Source organism: Neomonachus schauinslandi, chromosome 1 (genome assembly GCF_002201575.2).
Source record: "Neomonachus schauinslandi chromosome 1, ASM220157v2, whole genome shotgun sequence".
NCBI classification, from domain to species: domain Eukaryota; kingdom Metazoa; phylum Chordata; class Mammalia; order Carnivora; family Phocidae; genus Neomonachus; species Neomonachus schauinslandi.
Window position 1 is genome coordinate 111,422,408 of NC_058403.1, and position 18,982 is coordinate 111,441,389.

The 18,982-nt window shown below is 40.4% G+C and overlaps 1 protein-coding gene across 1 annotated transcript; it reads left to right on the forward strand.

Moving 5' to 3' along the window:
• Positions 1-731: 731 nt before the first annotated feature.
• On the forward strand, positions 732-16,025 carry TM4SF18 (transmembrane 4 L six family member 18). The gene is made up of 4 exons (XM_021685961.1): positions 732-908; positions 3,718-3,807; positions 11,070-11,212; positions 15,830-16,025. Exons 1-4 carry the CDS (start codon positions 732-734, stop codon positions 16,023-16,025), a joined length of 606 nt encoding a protein of 201 aa, XP_021541636.1.
• The last annotated feature ends 2,957 nt before the right edge of the window (positions 16,026-18,982 follow it).

The window sequence follows — 18,982 nt, forward strand, 5'->3', positions numbered from 1 at the left end:
TCCTAAGCAGCAAGAGAGATACGAATTTATACCTGTTATTATTTTCTAGAGAGGTAGAAATCACAGAGATGAACTCCTGGAAGGAAAACTGTACCCATGTTGCAACAGTAAACTCACCCACAGGGATGTCTTGTTTTTCTCCCCCATCAGCCTGTCCCTGTCTTTGTCTTTTTGTGTCCCCTGCAGTTGGAACAAAGCTTGGTGAATAGTGAGCACAAAATAGAGTATACTGAATGAAGGGTAGATACATAAAGTCAGGATATACTGCTCTAGCATAAACTTCCTTGGTAGTTTTCCCTTTAACCTCCCTGTTCACCATTGGATGAAATTTGCCAGATTTGATTCCAACCCCACCGCCCACCCCAACTTCCTTCTTAAAAATATGCTCAGGGTTAAGGCTTTCTTTCTGTAATCCAGAGGAAAATGACTTACTTTAAAATGCAGTAAAAACACCGCATTCCTTTGGCACAGGATGAAGACCAGCTCCGCTCTTCAGCCCTGGATCATTGTCTATTGTTCTCCAAACAGTAAACCACTATTTCTCACCAGAGATTGCAGGCTGCAGTTCTGTCCGAGCCCTGGGCTTCTCATGAATATGAAGTGAAGGGCTCTGACCCAGAAAGTGGTAGGTAATCTCAAAAAGAAAAAAAAAAGGGGACAGGTAGGAAGAAAATTAGGCTTTATGTAATTCTACACTCTTGAAATCTCCTGCAGGTTCTGAGCAGGGTAAAATGGGGTCTCGGAAATGTGGAGGCTGCTTAAGTGGTCTGCTGATTCTGCTTGCACTTTGGAGCATAATTGTGAATATATTATTGTATTTCCCAAATGGGCAAACTTCCTATGCATCCAGCAATAAACTCACCAACTACGTGTGGTATTTTGAAGGAATCTGTTTCTCAGGTATCATGGTAAGTGTGACTTTGGAGACTTGGGGTTGCAGAAGGGGGTGTTTTTACTAAGCATTGTCTTGTTCCTAGCAGAAATAATGAATAATGGAAAAATCATGCCACTAATCCTGGGTTTGGGATTTGGAAGATGGGTGGGGGTAGAGGGACAGGTAGTCTGTGAGGGCTTGGGAGGGTAGCTTTGTCTTCGGTAAGCTGCCCATTTATGTCACTTCAGCAGTGCAGGAAATTAGTCCTAATGAAAGTCTGTGGGTCGCTGGCTGGTCGAAATATTATGTCCTCATGAACCCTGTGTGTTGGTTTAAGCTGTTTAATGTCCAGTGGCAGTGCTCTTTTCTAGAATACTTTCTATCTGCACTCATGATTTCTCTAGATTGGAGAGGTATCAAGACCGCGTGGAAAAAACAGAGATTTGGAGATTCAAATTTGTGTTCAAATACAAGCTCTGCCATTTGTGCCATGAGACCTCGAGCAAGTTACTTGATGTCTTTGAGCCTCAGTGTCTTCATCTGAAAAATGGGAGTGATAGCATTTACTTTTTAGGGTAATTGTGGGGATTCAATAAAATCTCATGAAGGAAGTGCCCAGGACGGAGGCTGACATGTATAGGTAGCCAGCGAATACTGCGATTATAAATACTTGTTGAAGAATGGGCCAGATCATCATTAAATAGTCTGATATTATACACCTCATAATGGGGGGTGTTTTTGAAAATGAAATCAAATTATTTCCAGTCAGAATCCATGAATGTTTTCCTGATGACTTTGTGCTCTTTAAAAACAAGCTGGTAGTAAATCATGTTGGCAAGTCGGAGGAAAAAACCCTTTTCCTGATCATATCATTTCTAAAAACAGCACGTTGTGCAGTACAAGCTTACTATACCACCAATGACACAAAAGAAAATGCATTATAATTTATCTCTACATCTTCATGGGTGCTTAATTATTATAATATTTGAATAACTATGATGAAAACAGTTTTCATTTAGTTACTATTTTGCATATGAAGTTAGTCAACTTTAAAGTATTGATATCCAGTGCTATTGAAGTTGCTATGTGATAGGTAGGTACATAATGAATGTTTGGTTATTGCACTATAAGTGAATGCAAACCTTTTGGAGAAGATTTTGATATGCTGTATTAAGATCCATGAAAATGCTTATGTCTTTTGACTCAGTAATCCTAAACCTGAGAATAAATTCTGAGCAACTAATCCATAATAAGGAAAGAGATGCATACATAGATATATATGGCAGCATTATTCATAATAGTAAGTAATTAGTAGGAGCCCCCTAGCATAGAATTGGCCAAATAAATTGTGGTACATTCACTTTCTATGGTGATGAAAATGATAATTATGAAGATGTAGTAACATGAAAAATGCATATTATTTTGTGTTAAGAAAAAAAGAAAAGATACAAAAATTGTGAATAAGTTACGATTACAACTATGCCAAATATACACATGTGGTAATATACTAGGAGTAAATACATAAAAACATGTGAGGGTGCGGGATTTGGGGTAATGTTCCTCCATTAAGCTTGAGCCCTGTATTCCAGTTATAATTTTACAATGAAAAAAAAAAGCAGTTTCTCTTTCAACACGAGCGATGCCTGTGTTTCTCTTAGGACACAGGACTCCAGGGTCTAGGTCTAATTGTTTCTACTAATATTGTAATGAAGCCAGTTACTGTACCTGTTGTACTGTGCTTTCTCTCGTCATTGTTTCCCTCAATATGTCACCGTAGTCAATAGAAGGGTTGCAAGGCATTGATAAGATTAAACCAGAATCTATTAAAATCTGCGATAACTAATGGTGTTGAAAGGAGGAGAATATAAGACTCTTTGGCTTATATTCTGTGTAAAATTTAAAAGTTAGAAAAGAACCAGTTCTCTATTTTCCATTGTCAAGGAATTCTTGAAAAACATGACTGTTACTGCATCAAATCTTTTTAAGCGAAAGAAGAGGGATGTAGATAAATAAATAAGTAGACAAACAAAAGCTGACGAACTTGGAAACTGGAAATGTTGACTACACATAGTAAAATAACAATGGAACTCAGCTTCAAGATTCAGTCCTGAGCATTGGGAGTAAAGGATAGGTGGAGAATTTGTCAGAAGCAATTCACGGTCCATACCTGCCCAGACTGGGAACTATAACAGTAAAGAAATCCACGTTCTTTTCAGAACTCGAGCCCTTTGCTTAGGGTACCAAGAAAAGAAAGTAGAATACATTGAATTCTCCCAGTCTGTCGGCTTGATAGAGACAAAGCACGCTTGAAAATTTGAACCTGAGATGATTTGAGTGCTTGGGCAAATCAAACTGACTTTACTTTGAATTAAGACATGTAGTTTCAGATTAACCATGCCTCTCACCTGCATTCCCAGAGGGCAGTAAATGGAGAGAGGCTGGCAAACAGAAAAGTCTGGTGAATGATTTTCCTTTGACCTGTGCAACTCAGTCAGTGAGAAATGCAGGTTTGCTGTGTGGGGTGGTATTCCCATGTCCATACCATTTACTGCTTAATCATTAGCTTTTGATGCCATGCCAATAATAGCTAACATTTATCAATCACTTACTATAAACCAAGCACTATGTTCAAAATTTTGCATACATGACCTCCTAACAACCCAATGAGATGCGTTCCCAACACCATTTTATAGGGAAGGACTCTCAAACTCACACAGCTAGAAAATGGCAGCACTGGGATTCGAACCCAGGTTCACTTGACCCCAGAGTCCCTGCTCTGAATCACTGTGCTCTGATTATGACTAGTATTTCATTTCTGATATTTCCTCTCTTCCCTACTACAGATGCTTATAGTAGCAGCAGTTCTTCTTGTATTGGAGAATGATAGCAACTATAAATGTTGCCAGAGTGAAAACTGCAGCAAAAAATACAGGGTAAGAGCAATAGTACTTTGAGGATGGCTGAATGGGCTCTGGCTCTCTTTCCTCTCACTCATGAAACATGAAAATATTGACACTATTGTCCCTTCTCCATGATCTTTTCAACTCAGAGCCCAAGAGCTTACTCAAAAAAAAAAACCAAAAAACAAACTTCCATTTTGTTTACTGTCTTTCCTCCACCTTTGTCTTGCTGATGTTCTTCCAGAAGTTCAGGATTTAAAGATACATGAAATTAGAAAATAATATTACCTTTTCCTAACTGGGTTTCTGTGAGTTTATTTTTTTCCCTTTTCAACTTTATTGAGGACTGATTTACATTCAATAGACGGCATCCATTAAAATTGTACAATTTCATGAGTTTTGACAGCCAAATACACCCAAGCAACCATCACAATCAAGACACAGAACATTTCTATCACCCCTGAAAGATTAATCTTTGATCTGCTTTATGTCACTGTAGATTAGCTTGTAGTCTATGTGAATAGAATCATGCAGAATTTTTCTTCTGTATCTGGCTTCTGTCACTCAGCATAATGATTAGATTTATCCATGTGATGGGTATACATGATGTACATTTTTTTAAACTGGGATTTTAAAAATAATTTAAATAGAATCAAGAGAGAATAATACAACCAAATTTTCTAAGCCTGTGCTCAGCAGGCAGGTGCTAGGCTCCTACATTTCCATCATTATCCTTCTCCTCAGGGTCATCATCTTTTAATCATATTTGCATAGCACTTGGTAGTTTTTTTCACACTTACCCAGTGAGTTAGATCATTGTTATTCATACTTCTATGAATTACCTGTGGCTCAGAGAGAACGCGTTATGTATTAACCAAAAGGACTTTCCTGGAGGCCTGGTAGGCATATCTTGCAGCAGTGGCTGCCCACTGTGGCTGCCCGTTGTAATCATCTGAGAGCTTGGAGTTGGAATCCCACCCGCAGACATCCTGAGCTGGCTGGTCCGAGGGGCAACCAGATTTTAATGCGCAGCCAAGATGACATGTCCAGCTTTCTTTGACAGATGTGTTGGAAGACTAAATTAGCTGCTAAATTTAGAACTGTGCTTCTGGAGGAGAAGATTTGAAGAATTGAAAGACACTCTGTGCACGTGCATGTGCATGTGCATGTGCTTTGTGGGTGTATGTATTTTCTTAACCAACCAACCAACTCAGACATTCCCCAGTAGCTGCTGGTATTACACTTATGGAAAAGCTTTCAAAATTGCCTAGTTGAAGCAATAGATTCAGATAAACATTAACCTATGATACTCAGGGAATCTCTAGAAAACAAACGTATGTGCCATTAGGTTCATAATAAAAATAAATGTGTTCAATTTGCCTTGACTATTACCATCTCCAGCACAAATGGATGCTGTAGACAGTGTGGAGTCTGGACAGGGTCTGATAATCAAATTGAATGAGATGACTGGTATCTCAAAGGGAAAAGCAGGAGGAAGGGACAGGGGATTCTCTGAATTCCCTGCTTGGTTCTTTCAAGGTAGGGCTTTAGAATAGGGTTCCCAGTTTATATGCCCCCAGGAGCAACTACCTGATGGAAATGAAAGAACTGAGCCTGGTAGGCATTAGAGCAAGTCTCTGTTTAAGGGAGAGAGGGAGCTGCTCCTCAAGTCCAGCCGATTGTTATCATGATAAAACTGGGCAGTGTTTCTCAGTTTTCAGTAGAAAGTAGAAATATGGAGCTTTATGTACAACTTCTCAATTACAGCATGGTGGCAATTAATTCTCATTTAAATTAAATAAAGCACATCTTGAAGGCTAACTGTGAGTCTGCCCAGGTTTGGAACTGCTGAAGCTCTGCAATGGAAATTGATTCACTTGACAGAGGAGAAAAAGTTTTCCCCAAAAGTTTCTTTTTCCCTCAACAAAAACACATCTCTGTAACTCATACTTTTTTTTTTTTTACCAAAACACCTACTTTTTTTTCTTGTACACACAGTTGTTCTCTTCTTATTTCCAGTAGTTTTACTTTCTTTTTTTTTTAGCAGTTTTAATTCCATATATTAGAATTCTTAACTCTTAGAAACTTAAATTTCTAGTGAAAACCAGGAAGTAAGCAATTGTGGAGTGTTATAGATATCAACATCCTGTTGATTGGCAAATTCATGAATATGCTATTTCCATAATTTCTAAAGCATACATTTTAAAAAAACCAACTGCTGGGGCGCCTGGGTGGCTCAGTCGTTAAGCGTCTGCCTTCAGCTCAGGTCATGATCCCAGGGTCCTGGGATGGAGCCCCGCATTGGGCTCCCTGCTCTGCGGGAAGCCTGCTTCTCCCTCTCCCACTCCCCTGCTTGTGTTCCTGCTCTCGCTATGTCTCCCTCTGTCAAATAAATAAATAAAAAATAAAAATTAAAAAAATTAAAAAACCAACTGCTATAAAAACTCCCTTGCCAAAATCTAGTCCACGGCCTTCATAAGATTACTTGTCAAAGGCAGATAAAAATCTTAACACTCTTCTCCACAACTATTAGTAAAAAACTTTAGCCATCCGAATGGGTAGCCATAACTTGTTCCATCGGCCAGAAACACAATTTGGACTCTTTTATAAACTGGTGAGTTTTGTATCAACGTACCTGATACGTGGCTAAAATTTAAAAACAAAGGCCGTAAGATCTCTGTGTCTTTCTATATGTTTATTTATGTCTGTATATGTCTGTTACAGATGTGTGATATTTTTCTACCTCCAGATGGTATTACCAAAATAATTTATAAAATCTCTCAAAAGAGTTTTATTCTAATTGGCATAGAGATAAATGAATGCTCATATAAATCAAGTATTCCTAAATACAGAGACTAATCCAAAAAAAATTTCTATCAGGGTCTGAATATCAACCTTCAATTTGGCCAACTTCTGACCATACAGCCCCTTAAAAAAATCGTTTCAAATATTTAAACCAAATGACTTGAAACCAAAACCAAAACTTAACCATGGATGCAAGAGATGTCCCCAAGGAGGGTGCAAAAGATGCAGCCCTCCCAAGATAGCAAAATCACTCCCAAAGGTAGCAAAAGAAAGACTTAGGCAACTCCTCCTGAAAGCTGGCGACAGTTGGTAGGATGCTAGCCACAGTGGGGTGCAGCCCAAATTTCTGTATGGCAGATTTTTGGGGGCCCACAACTTGACAATTGGCTGCCTCCAAGAACTGACACTTGCATGCCCTGACAGAATTGTTCTTTTCTTCTTTGGGTTTTTAAATACATTTTTTTCTCAGGACACAAATAAGAGACAAACAGGAAATTGATTAGCTGTCCATGGGAGGGAAAGGATCAATAACCAATGGATAACTCGAAACCAAATTTTAACCAGAGTCACAATCCAAAGAACTAATTTTTATAAATGTTTTCCCCTGCCAATTTGAATCTGAAAAGGAAAAGACTCTTACCACCTACCCTGGACCAGTCCCCCACAGGCAGAGATCCAAGAAACTGACATGGCAAGAATTCTTCTGTGGCTTTTGTCACAGATCCAGGATCTCTAACCATAGCTCCGGGACCAAGCAAGGGGTCCCCAGCCAATGGTGCCCCCTGTTGGATGCCAGATACTGTAGCGGAAAAAAAGTTTTATTCGACCCTCGTAGGGTCCCTGGCACTCAATCTGAAAATTAAACTGACAAAAACAGATTAGCAGGAGAAAGGGGTACACATTTTATTGAATTTTATGTATACATGGGAGCCTTCACAAGAGAATGAAGACCTAAAGGAGTGACCAGAGTAGCAAGAAACAGCAATTAAAGAATTGGCAAGTGTGGGGGTTTGGGCTGCTGGGGGTAGTAACTGGTGAAGAAGTAACCAGGAAGATAAGGTTGAGTTTAATGAGGTTTGTTTACATAGGTTTCTTGGCCCCCAATTCCCTGTCTCTGCTGATAAAAATGTCTTCCTTTTCCTTCTTGTACAGAGAGGGTAACTTGCACGTGGGAGTTTTATGACCTGTTTCAGAGAAGAAGGGTGAAGGGGCTGGGACGGGTCGGAGTGACCATCCTGTTTCTGCCATTTTCTCAAACTCCTTCAGTCTAAAATATTCAGTCTGCTAAGGTGCCATATTTTGGGGGTGACCTGAACTCCATTAACTTCTTGTTTGCTATTCATTCTTCTATGGAGTCTCGTTTTCTGCCAAAATCCTGTGTGTTGTTAACCCTGGAAAACAACTATCTGCCAAATAGAGGTGCTTGGAATAATAGATAAAAATTGTGATTATATTTACACTTTTGAAATAATTTTTATATCCATTGTGTTCTTTAATTTTGAAACATCCCTGTTATATAGGTACTATAATCATCTACATCATTTACAGTTTATAGAAAATGAAACTGACTCAGAGAGATTCTTATTCCTGCTTTATTTCGAGGCTCAATTGTGCAATGGTATCTACTCATTAGACTGTGATTTGTATATATATATACAAATATATGTCCTATGCTATGGTTGCCAGTTTCACCAAATGAAGAAATTCTTCGTTGATCTTTCCAGTGAACTGCTTAAGAGCGTATTTGGTAAACAAGGAGCTCTCTCTTTTCAAAACATCCTTCTTCCTTTTTGGAAGATGGCATTGGTGAATAGGTAAATTTTCTTTGTAAAGTGTAACGGTCAGTAACCTGTTTAAAAAAAAAAAGTAGCTTATCTCATCCCATGATGGGCCAACATTCTATTAAAATCAATATGAGAAATATAATTTGAATGATCTTTTAATCAATGTGAAGATGCCAATGAAATAATATCAAATAGGAAAAAAGCAGAATTGTTCTTTTCTTCTTTGGGTTTTTAAATACATTTTTTTCTGATTTCCCGTAATGATTTCCCATGTATTAATGTGATAATCAGTAAAATAATGTTAAATTATTTGAGATATATATAATGTGAGATCACTTTTGTTCCCCAAATCACAGGTTTGTTGTTCTCAGTTTTTCTGGTCTCAAGTTTTGAATTTATCATCAACTAACTTGGCTGTTCTACTCTCAACTTGAAAGGAACATTTCTAAAACTAGATTAAGTTGTCTTCCAAACCAAACTACCCTTTTTGGCATCCCTATTTCTGTCCTTTTCATTCCAGAATTTTTTTTTTTTTGGTCCATCTCTAGCTACTTATTTCCTCCCCAACGTCTTTTCCTTTTCCCTCAGGGCATGTCTTTGTCGCTGCAAGTTGAAATTGTCTTGACATGGAATCCTTGTTTTGGGCTCTCTCACTTCTGGCTGGCATGCCATCGCCACAGAGCCATCTTTCAAAATTATATATTGGTTCATGTCACTTCCTTACTCAAAAACCACGTACATGGCTTGTTGGAAAAAGAGCTATTCTGGTTATTTATAAATTCAAAATGAGCTTGGTACATTTTGTGCCAGGAAGCGAGGAGGTGTTCAAGGAATGACAGGGATATCTCAAAGGGCACAGGAATTGACTTGACAGGATGTTCTCACTGGCCATATTTGGACCAAATGAGCATCTAAAAGAATAATAACAGTTATGAATGATAACACACTGAATTAGAAAATCCATGCGTACACAATAATAGAGAAAGAGAGAGATGGGAAATGGAAGTTTTTCTGTGCAGAAAAGTAATAAGTTATAAATGCAGAAGAAATGATAGCATGAGATGAACAGCACCCTGCAACCAGTCATTGTGATCATTAGTGATCAATGGATATGAGGATCATCAGTGGATGGTAAATCCATCAGTTGAAATGTCTTTGGGGGATAGGATATTACACAGTCTCAAAGTATTACCTCACCAATTATTTACTAATTGCAAAGTGGAAAATGTATGTTTATAGACCTGAAGGACACCACCTTAACGAAGAGGTCAAAGGCATCATCGATAGCAGTGAGAGGTCCCTAAGGTATTCATGCCCATCAGGTGTTCTTGCCAAAATGTATAACCCAAGTCTAGTTGTGAGTTAAAAATCAGAATAGCCTAGATTGTGGGGGACATTCTATAAGACAACTGGCTGGGATTGTTCAAAAACAATTTAATATTCTAAAAAACAAAAAGGCAGTAAGAGTAATGTAGATCAAAGGAAACTAAAGAGATGTAACCCTGTGCATAAACTCTCATTGGATTCTGTACAAAAAAGTAAAACACAGTTGCAGAATAATAGAATATCTTTATTTTGGGGAGATATGTGCTGATGGGTTTAGGAGTGAGATATCCCAGTATCTACAACCTACTTTTAAGTGGTTTGGGAACAGAAATGTGTAAATAAATACATACATGTGCATGGATATATACATATACATACAGAGAGAGAGCAAGCAAAAATGGTAAAATATTCACAGAAGATGAGTCTAGACAAAGAGTATACAAAGATGCATTGACTCTAGTATACTATACTATATGTTCAACTTTTTGGTAGATTTGAAAAAAAAATTTAGTGAAAGGTATGGGGGGAAAAGCTATTTGCCCTGAAGGATGAAGTCCACCCTCCTTGGTCCAGCATTCAAAGTCACCTTCTGCCTGCATATACCAAGTTGCACTCACTTTGTAAGCAACTCTGAGGGCTGGGTTGTGTCCAACAGCCCCATTTCCCCGACATTAGCAAACATGTCAATCCGGTCTTCATAAACTCTCTAACGCTCGGTAGGAACCCTCTCTTAGATCACACTAATCTATCTACCCTTACAACTCTGCTTGTACCGATCTGCCTGTGAACACTGCTCGTTCTCTCTACTCCAAGGAAAACACCCTCTTCCCCATTAATCTTATCCTCACTTGAACATAAATATGGCATGTAGGCTAACACCTGATATTTCCCCTCATATTCCTGTGAGTGAAGGTATTCACATATCATCTTCACAGGAGAAAAGCCAAGGTCCTAGCTTCTGATTCTTAGAGAACCCACCCAACCTAGAAAATAATGTCTTTAGTAACTATAGATTGATCGGTCACACCCTTTCACTGCATTAATGTATGATCATTATTTTGATATTGAAATTCCAGAAGAAAGGAAGAAATGTAGTAAATTAACTAGGATCCTCTGTGGAATCCCAAACAAAAAGTCATTTTAAAAACTTATTTTAAAGATCAGGTGGGTTTGGATTAAATGTTTCTGTTTTTCTGTGGGCATTTACACAGACTGCATGCAGTAGATTTGGGTGAGTAGGGGAAGGTACCTATCTGAACATTTATCCACAATATCCCCTTGTCTCATTCTATGGCACTGACCTCCTCCACCTTCTCCTCCTCCTCCTCCTTCCTCTTTTTTTTTTTTTTTCCTGACCTCCTTCTTCTATGTTTAATTTAGACACTGCTGTCGATGATCTTTTCTGCCCTTGGAATTGCTTTCTCTGGATACTGCCTGGTCATATCTGCTCTGGGCCTCGTTCAGGGTCCCTACTGCCACACTCTGGATGGCTGGGAGTACGCCTTTGAAGGCACGGCAGGACGGTAAGGAATAATCCCCCAAATCAAGGGGCTCAGAAAGCCAGAAACGCCTGGCTTCATGCTCATGCTCATTTTCCATGATCACCTTGGGGTTCCATGTGGGTATGTTAGTGCAGAATTTTCCTGTTAGTTAAATAATAGACCAATTTCTTCCTACACAGATCTCTGTTTAGATGTTTTTCTTCTCTCTCTCTCTCTCTCTTTTTTTGGCCAGTCTTTTAATGTCATTTGCATTCACTATTTTGAGGTTGATGTGGAGATATCCAAATGAAAGGTGTGTTTCTCCCAAACTTCAGAGCAAAGCTTTGTGGTTACTGTGGCCTGGCAACTGCTGGAGCCTAGGACTTCAATGGTTCTAACAACTCAGTCTTGTTGTGTGGCCCGTTCGGATTGTGCGGTCTGTTAGAGCTGGGAAAGGGCTTGTCTGGGAGAGAATCCCAGTGCCCTTGGATGGTGTTACCCGCTCTATACTATCAGGGACACACAGAGATAGAAGCAGGCAGCGTGAGCGGCCAAGTTCAGAGTGAGATCCGGGGACACGACCAGGTGCAAGGGTTTGTGGGGGAGCCAGGAGATGATCTAGTGTGGACTGAAGAGGAGTCTAGGAAGGCAGCCTTACTTAGAGGGCTGGTGGTTCAGTTAGCTGTTGGGGAACCCAGTGCTGGATCGCAGAACACCTCACACTGGCATTGTACCTGCCACCACCTGCAGAGACAGCTCTAGAGGTAGCAGGGCCATCTAGAGATGCAGGAGACATCCATCAAACCTCTCCTGGTCTTGTCCTATGCTCAGAATTCTAATGGTATAAATGGAGGGAGTGTCTGTACCACTCCCTAGGGAAGTTACAGTCTCTTCTCAGTTCCCTATGACTGGCTCTGTTGTTCAAGACCCACATCTATTTGAAGTCTTACATGCTCAGCTAGGCCTGGATTGCAAAACTGCTTTTGTGCCCATAGCCACCTTTGTCCTGAAGGTTCCACCAAGTGCCACGTGCTGTGAGCAGAGCTCTCTCTCAGGTCGGGAGAACCTAGAAAATAACCTCAGGCATTTCGGACCACTCCTGTGGAACTTTAGGGGCTCAGGAAAGGGGACCCTAATGAAAAAAATCCCACTAGGTGCAAAAAATGATTTTTTTGGTGCCATCATCCCCAGACCCCCAAACCAAAGAAGATTTCCCTTTCAATGCAAGAATCTGAGATTGCCCACATGCCTCTCCATTACTCTTTCTTTTTAAAATTTTTATTGTTATGTTAATCACCATACATTACATCATTAGTTTTTGATGTAGTGTTCCATGATTCATTGTTTGCGTATAACACCCAGTGCCCATGCAGAACGTGCCCTCTTTAATACCGACCACCAGGCTAACCCATCCTCCCACCCCCCTCCCCTGTAGAACCCTGTTTGTTTTTCAGAGTCTATCGTCTCTCATGGCTCGTCTCCCCCTCCAATTTCCCCCCCTTCATTCTTCCCCTCCTGCTATCTTCTTCTTCTTCTTCTTTTAACACATATTGTATTATTTGTTTCAGAGGTACAGATTGAAAGTTGCCCTTGATATTTGTATTCACCTGACTCCAGCTACAGACAAATATTTGGGGGTAAAACATTAGAAGCCATGAAGGGAAGTTAGGTCAAGTCTCTGGTCTCCTAGAGAAGTTCCCAAACCTTGGCAAATTCTGGGTGGAATAAATGTTAATGTTAAAGTTCCACAAATCAGTTATTCATTTGTACGTTTTTCAACAAATATTTCTTGAGCATCTACTGTGCCCAGGTCTTGAATTAGGTGCTAGAGAATCAAAGATAAGTTACACAGTTTTACTTCCCTCTAGGAGCTCACACGGACCTGACAGAATGTTCTGCTAAGATGGAGGCTTTGGAGTGAACATTGCCCTCATAGCACAAGCCTTCAATGCTTACACATCTGGGTTCATGTCTTCCATCTGCTACTTACAAACTGTATGACCTTAGGTGCACCTGGGTAGCTCAGTCGTTAAGCGTCTGCCTTCAGCTCAGGTCATGGTCCCATGGTCCTGGGAACGAGCCCCGCATCAGACTCCCTGCTCCGTGAGAAGCTTGCTTCTCCTTCTCCCACTCCCCCTGCTTGTGTTCCCTCTCTCGCTCTGTGTCTTTCTGTGAAATAAATAAATGAAATCTTTAAAAACAAAACAAAACTGTATGGTGACCTTAAACAGATATCCCTGAGCCTCTGTAAATCATTTCCACCTCACAGAATTGACAATTAAATGGAAACAAAGCACAGATTAAGATTTAATAAATTTTTAGAATAAGCCAGATTTTATGATTAACATCATTACCAGGCATAATGTTTTATGGCTCCATCTGCTGGGTAGTCAGTAGGCTCAATCACGGGCATGGCGACTGCTGGGGATCCTGAATCATTTCCATTCAACAAGCATTTGTGGATCTTTGCAATGCGACAGGCACTGCCTTAGGTCTTAGGCCTGGCTATTCAGGGGTGTAGAAATCAAGGTAGGGCTCTCAGAGTACACAGCTTAGTGAGGGAATAGATATAGATACAGATAAGACAGACTTACAATATAAGGAAGTAAATGCTGTGATAGAGCTTTACATGGAGGCTGTGGAGGGAAGGAGTATCAGAAATAGCATCTCCATTCCTTCCAGACCCTACTAGTGCATTTACTACTCTGTGGTTTACAGGAAGAATAAATAAGCACCACAGTCCAGAAGAAAAATCAACACCATGGAGGTCATCTTGCTTTCAGGTGTTGGGCGATCTGTGCAGAGCATGTACTGGGAAGTCTAGAGTGAGGATCTTGAAGGGATTAGCTTCCCTGATGGCTGAGACTGGGTTCAGAGTATGAGGGTGTATGGAATGGGTCTAGGGAAATAGTAACAGGAGATTTTATCTGTATCAGGCTTTACAGGTTCCACAGCATTTTTACACACCTTTCACCGAATTTTCCTAATAACCCCAGAGTTCCATATGTTAATCCCATTGTCCAAGTAAGACTCTAGAGGTCAGAGATGTGAAGTCTCTTGTCCAAGATCATACAGAACCAAGAGCTCCCTACTGAGTACTTTTGCCGCTTGAGACCTAAGTGCCTTTAGAAAGATCAGGAAATTCTCGGAGTGCTTCTGAGGGTCCCGGAGCATAGAGAGTAGGAACTAAAGAAAGGGAGGAAAGAGAGAACTAAAGGAAGGGAATAGGAGAGAAACGGGGCAGAGTGGGGGGAGGGTAGGGGAGAAGGAAAAACAAAGAGAAGAGGGAAGTCATGGTGGTGGTGTTCCCTGAACTGCAGAATTCACCGGTCCCACCACAGACACCAGTGCTCCAGGCCACTTGCCCAGTAGGCTCTTTGCCTTAGCCGCCGTCTCAGGAAAAAGCATATTGCTATTGACAAGGTATTTATGAACAACTCTGCCCTACAAATAGGTTTGATAATCTTTGTTTGGAGAATTCTCTGAGGAGACCAGTTTTCCATTTTGATTCCGTTGAACAGAGTGTCACCCTTCGGAGAAGCACTGCGGGGCATGCTGGATCCGGAAGTGAGCAAATGTCAGTCGGGTAGATTCAGCGTGCTTTCAAGATCATCTTAGGGCATGGTTGAATTCTCACAATCCAGTGCTAAACTAGACTGATGGAACCTTCCGAGTTTTTGCATTCCCACCTCATCACTTAAATTTTAGCAGCAGCAGAGCGCAGCAGTGTTCTAAAGCAGACGTGCTCGCACTGCGGACTCCAAACGAGCCGCAGCCGCAGCAACACTGGGAACTTAGAAATGCAAAACCTCAAGCCTCATCCAAACCTTCTGGATCAGAAACTCGGTGGTGGGGGTGGGGGTGGGGTGGGGTCTCTGCAAGCTGCATTTTCACAAGCCCTCCAGATAATCCTGGAACCACTGTTTGAAAGGACTCTGGGGACAGAGTCTAGGAGTTTCTTTTTCTTTTCTTTTCTTTTTTTTTTTTAAGCAAAATAGGGCTTATAAGGGATTTATTTTTTTTTTAATTTTATTTATTTATTTATTTGAGAGAGAGCACAAACGGGGAGCAGCCAAGGGAGAGGTTGAGAAGAAGGCTCCCCGCTGAGCGGAAAGCCCAACACGGGACTTGATCCCAGAATCCTGGGATCATGACCTGAGCCGAAGGCAGACACCTAACCCACTGAGCCACCCAGGTGCCCCGAGTCTAGGAATTTCTAGCAGCATTTCCCTTTGTTATTTGGCCACATCTGTGATCTTTTATATCTAACACAAGCTCAGCCTTGTCCCGGACAGCACAGGCTAACTTCCGGACTTTTAAGGAATGAGCAATCTTTACCTTTCTTGGTATTGACATGTGCTGCCTTTTATTACTAGTGAACCCTTCAGAATGTGTCTTCCTTCTAACTGAATTAAAATTGTCTCTGAGGCAGGCTCCCGGTTTAAAATAAGCATAGCCCAATGCTTTATGCATGCTATATACTCAATATATGTATTTGAATGATTTTTTTAAATGCTTTCATCCACATTTAATAATATTATGTATTTCAGTAATATATATTAATTTCCCAAACATACAAACATCTGGAGCCTTCTTACTTGGACCAAGTATTTTGGCTTGGCCACGAGTCTTGTTGACTATATCCCTCCTCTCTCTCAGTTTCCTTACAGACTCCAGCATGTGGACCGAGTGCCTGGAACCTGCACACGTAGTGGAGTGGAACATCATTTTATTTTCTATTCTCATAGCTCTCAGTGGGCTTCAAGTGATTGTTTGCCTCATCAGAGTAGTCACTCAGTTATCCAAGATACTGTGTGGAACCTATTCAGTCATCATCCAGGTAATAGATCACTAGTGGCACGTCTACCTCCTCCATTTTACCCCCCATTACCCAAGATTCAATGACTCTGGTTGAAAGGTTTTCTTTCCATCCCTACTGCCCTCAACAAATAGCTCAATTTTTTTCCCGATATTCCAATGTGTCTCTTGGCTTGCCTATGTGGATTAAATCAATGGAATAGTTATAAAATCTGCACTCAGTCCTGAATGGTGAAAACAGCACAAGTGTTTTGAATGAGCCACAGTTTTGTGTAGAAATAACTCAGAGCACAAAGAGGTCTTACTATTTATTGAGAATTTCCCTGTTCATAAGATAATTGAAGGCTCACAACATTATCCCATTGAAATAATTTCTCTTCTGAATGCTGCTACATGAACCTAATAATCATTCTTTATACTGAATCATTAGTTATTGGTTTTAAAGTAGAGAAAGATGGTTTTTAAAATTTTTTATTGTTATGTTAATCACCATACATTACATCATTAGTTTCTGATGTAGTGTTCCATGATTCATTGTTTGCGTATAACACCCAGTGCTCCATTCAATACGTGCCCTCCTTAATACCCATCACCAGGCTAACCCATCCCCCCACCCCCTCCCCTCTAGAACCCTCAGTTTGTTTCTCAGAGTCCATAGTCTCTCATGGTTCATCTACCCCTCAGATTCCCCCCTTCATTCTTCCCCTCCTGCTATCTTCTTTTTTTTTTTCTTAACATATATTACATTATTTGTTTCAGAGGTACAGATCTGTGATTCAACAGTCTTACACAATTCACAGCGTTCACCGTAGCACACACCCTCCCCAATGTCTATCACCCAGCCACCCCATCCCTCCCACCCCACCCCCCACTCCAGCAACCCTCAGTTTGTTTCCTGAGATTAAGAATTCCTCATATCAGTGAGGTCATATGATACATGTCTTTCTCTGATTGACTTATTTCGCTCAGCATAACACCCTGCAGTTCCACCAATGTCGTTGCAAATGGCAAGATCTCATTCCTTTTGCTGGCTGCATAATATTCCATTGTATATATATACCACATCTTCTTTATCCATTCATCTGTCGATGGACATCTGGGCTCTTTCCACAGTTTGGCTATTGTGGACATTGCTGCTATGAACATCAGGGTGCACGTATCCCTTCAGATCCCTACATTTGTATCTTTGGGGTTGGAACTACTATTTACTGGGTAAATACCCAGTAGTGCAATTGCTGGATCATAGGGTAGCTCTATTTTCAACTTTTTGAGGAACCTCCATACTGTTTTCCAGAGTGGTTGCACCAGCTTGCATTCCCACCAACAGTGTAGGAGGGTTCCCCTTTCTCTGCATCCCCGCCAACATCTGTCGTTTCCTGACTTGTTAATTTTAGCCATTCTGACTGGTGTGAAGTGGTATCTCATTGAGGTTTTGATTTGGATTTCCCTGATGCCGAGCAATGTTGAGCACTTTTTCATGTGTCTGTTGGCCCTTTGGATGTCTTCTTTGGAAAAATGTCTGTTCATGTCTTCTGCCCATTTCTTGATTGGATTATTTGTTCTTTGGGTGTTGAGTTTGATAAGTTCTTTATAGATTTTGGATACTAGCTCTTTATCTGATATGTCATTTGCAAATATCTTCTCCCATTCTGTCGGTTGTCTTTTGGTTTTGTTGACTGTTTCTTTTGCTGTGCAAAAGCTTATCTTGATGAAGTCCCAATAGTTCATTTTTGCCCTTGCTTCCCTTGCCTTTGGCGATGTTTCTAGGAAGAAGTTGCTGTGGCTGAGGTCAAAGAGGTTGCTGCCTGTGTTCTCCTTTACGATTTTGATGGACTCCTGTCTCACATTTAGGTCTTTCAACCATTTGGAGTCTATTTTTGTGTGTGGTGTAAGGAAATGGTCCAGTTTCATTCTTCTGCATATGGCTGTCCAATTTTCCCAACACCATTTTTTGAAGAGACTGTCTTTTTTCCATTGGACATTCTTTCCTGCTTTGTCAAAGATGAGTTGACCATAGAGTTGAGGGTCCATTTCTGGGCTCTCTCTTCTGTTCCATTGATCTGTGTGTCTGTTTTTGTGCCAGTACCATACTGTCTTGACGATGACAGCTTTGTAATAGAGCTGGAAGTCCGGAATTGTGATGCCACCAGCTTTGCTTTTCTTTTTCAACATTCTTCTGACTATTCGGAGTCTTTTCTGGTTCCATACAAATTTTAGGATTATTTGTTCCATTTCTTTGAAAAAAGTGGATGGTATTTTGATGGGGATTGCATTGAATGTGTAGATTGCTCTAGGTAGCATTGACATCTTCACAATATTTGTTCTTCCAATCCATGAGCATGGAACGTTTTTCCATTTCTTTGTGTCTTCCTCAATTTCTTTCATGAGTATTTTATAGTTTTCTGAGTACAGATTCTTTGCCTCTTTGGTTAGATCTCTTCCTAGGTATCTTATGGTTTTGGGTGCAATTGTAAATGCAATTGACTCCTTAATTTCTCTATCTTCTGTCTTGTTGTTGGTGTATAGGAATGCCAATGATTTCTGTGCATTGATTTTATATCCTGCCACTATACTGAATTCCTGTATGAGTTCTAGCAGTTTTGGGGTGGAGTCTTTTGAGTTTTCCACATAAAGTATCATATCATCTGCAAAGAGTGAGAGTTTGACTTCTTCTTTGCTGATTTGGATGCCTTTTATTTCTTTTTGTTGTCTGATTGCTGTGGCTAGGACTTCTAATACTATGTTGAATAGCAGTGGTGATAGTGGACATCCCTGCCGTGTTCCTGACCTTAAGGGGAAAGCTCTCAGTTTTTCCCCATTGAGAATGATATTTGCTGTAGGTTTTTCATAGATGGCTTTTATGATATTGAGGTATGTACCCTCTATCCCTATACTCTGAAAAATTTTGATCAAGAAAGGATGCTGTACTTTGTCAAATGCTTTTTCTGCATCTATTGAGAGGATCATATGATTCTTGTTCTTTCTTTTGTTAAT

What these genes read in the sequence shown, in the direction of transcription:
- TM4SF18 (XM_021685961.1), top strand. Translation starts at nt 732, where the DNA reads ATGGGGTCTCGGAAATGTGGAGGCTGCTTAAGTGGTCTGCTGATTCTG. An exon ending in TCTGTTTCTCAGGTATCATG is followed by an intron (nt 909 to 3,717) that starts GTAAGTGTGACT and finishes TCCCTACTACAG; the next exon opens with ATGCTTATAGTAGCAGCAGT. An exon ending in TTTGAAGGCACGGCAGGACG is followed by an intron (nt 11,213 to 15,829) that starts GTAAGGAATAAT and finishes CCTCTCTCTCAG; the next exon opens with TTTCCTTACAGACTCCAGCA.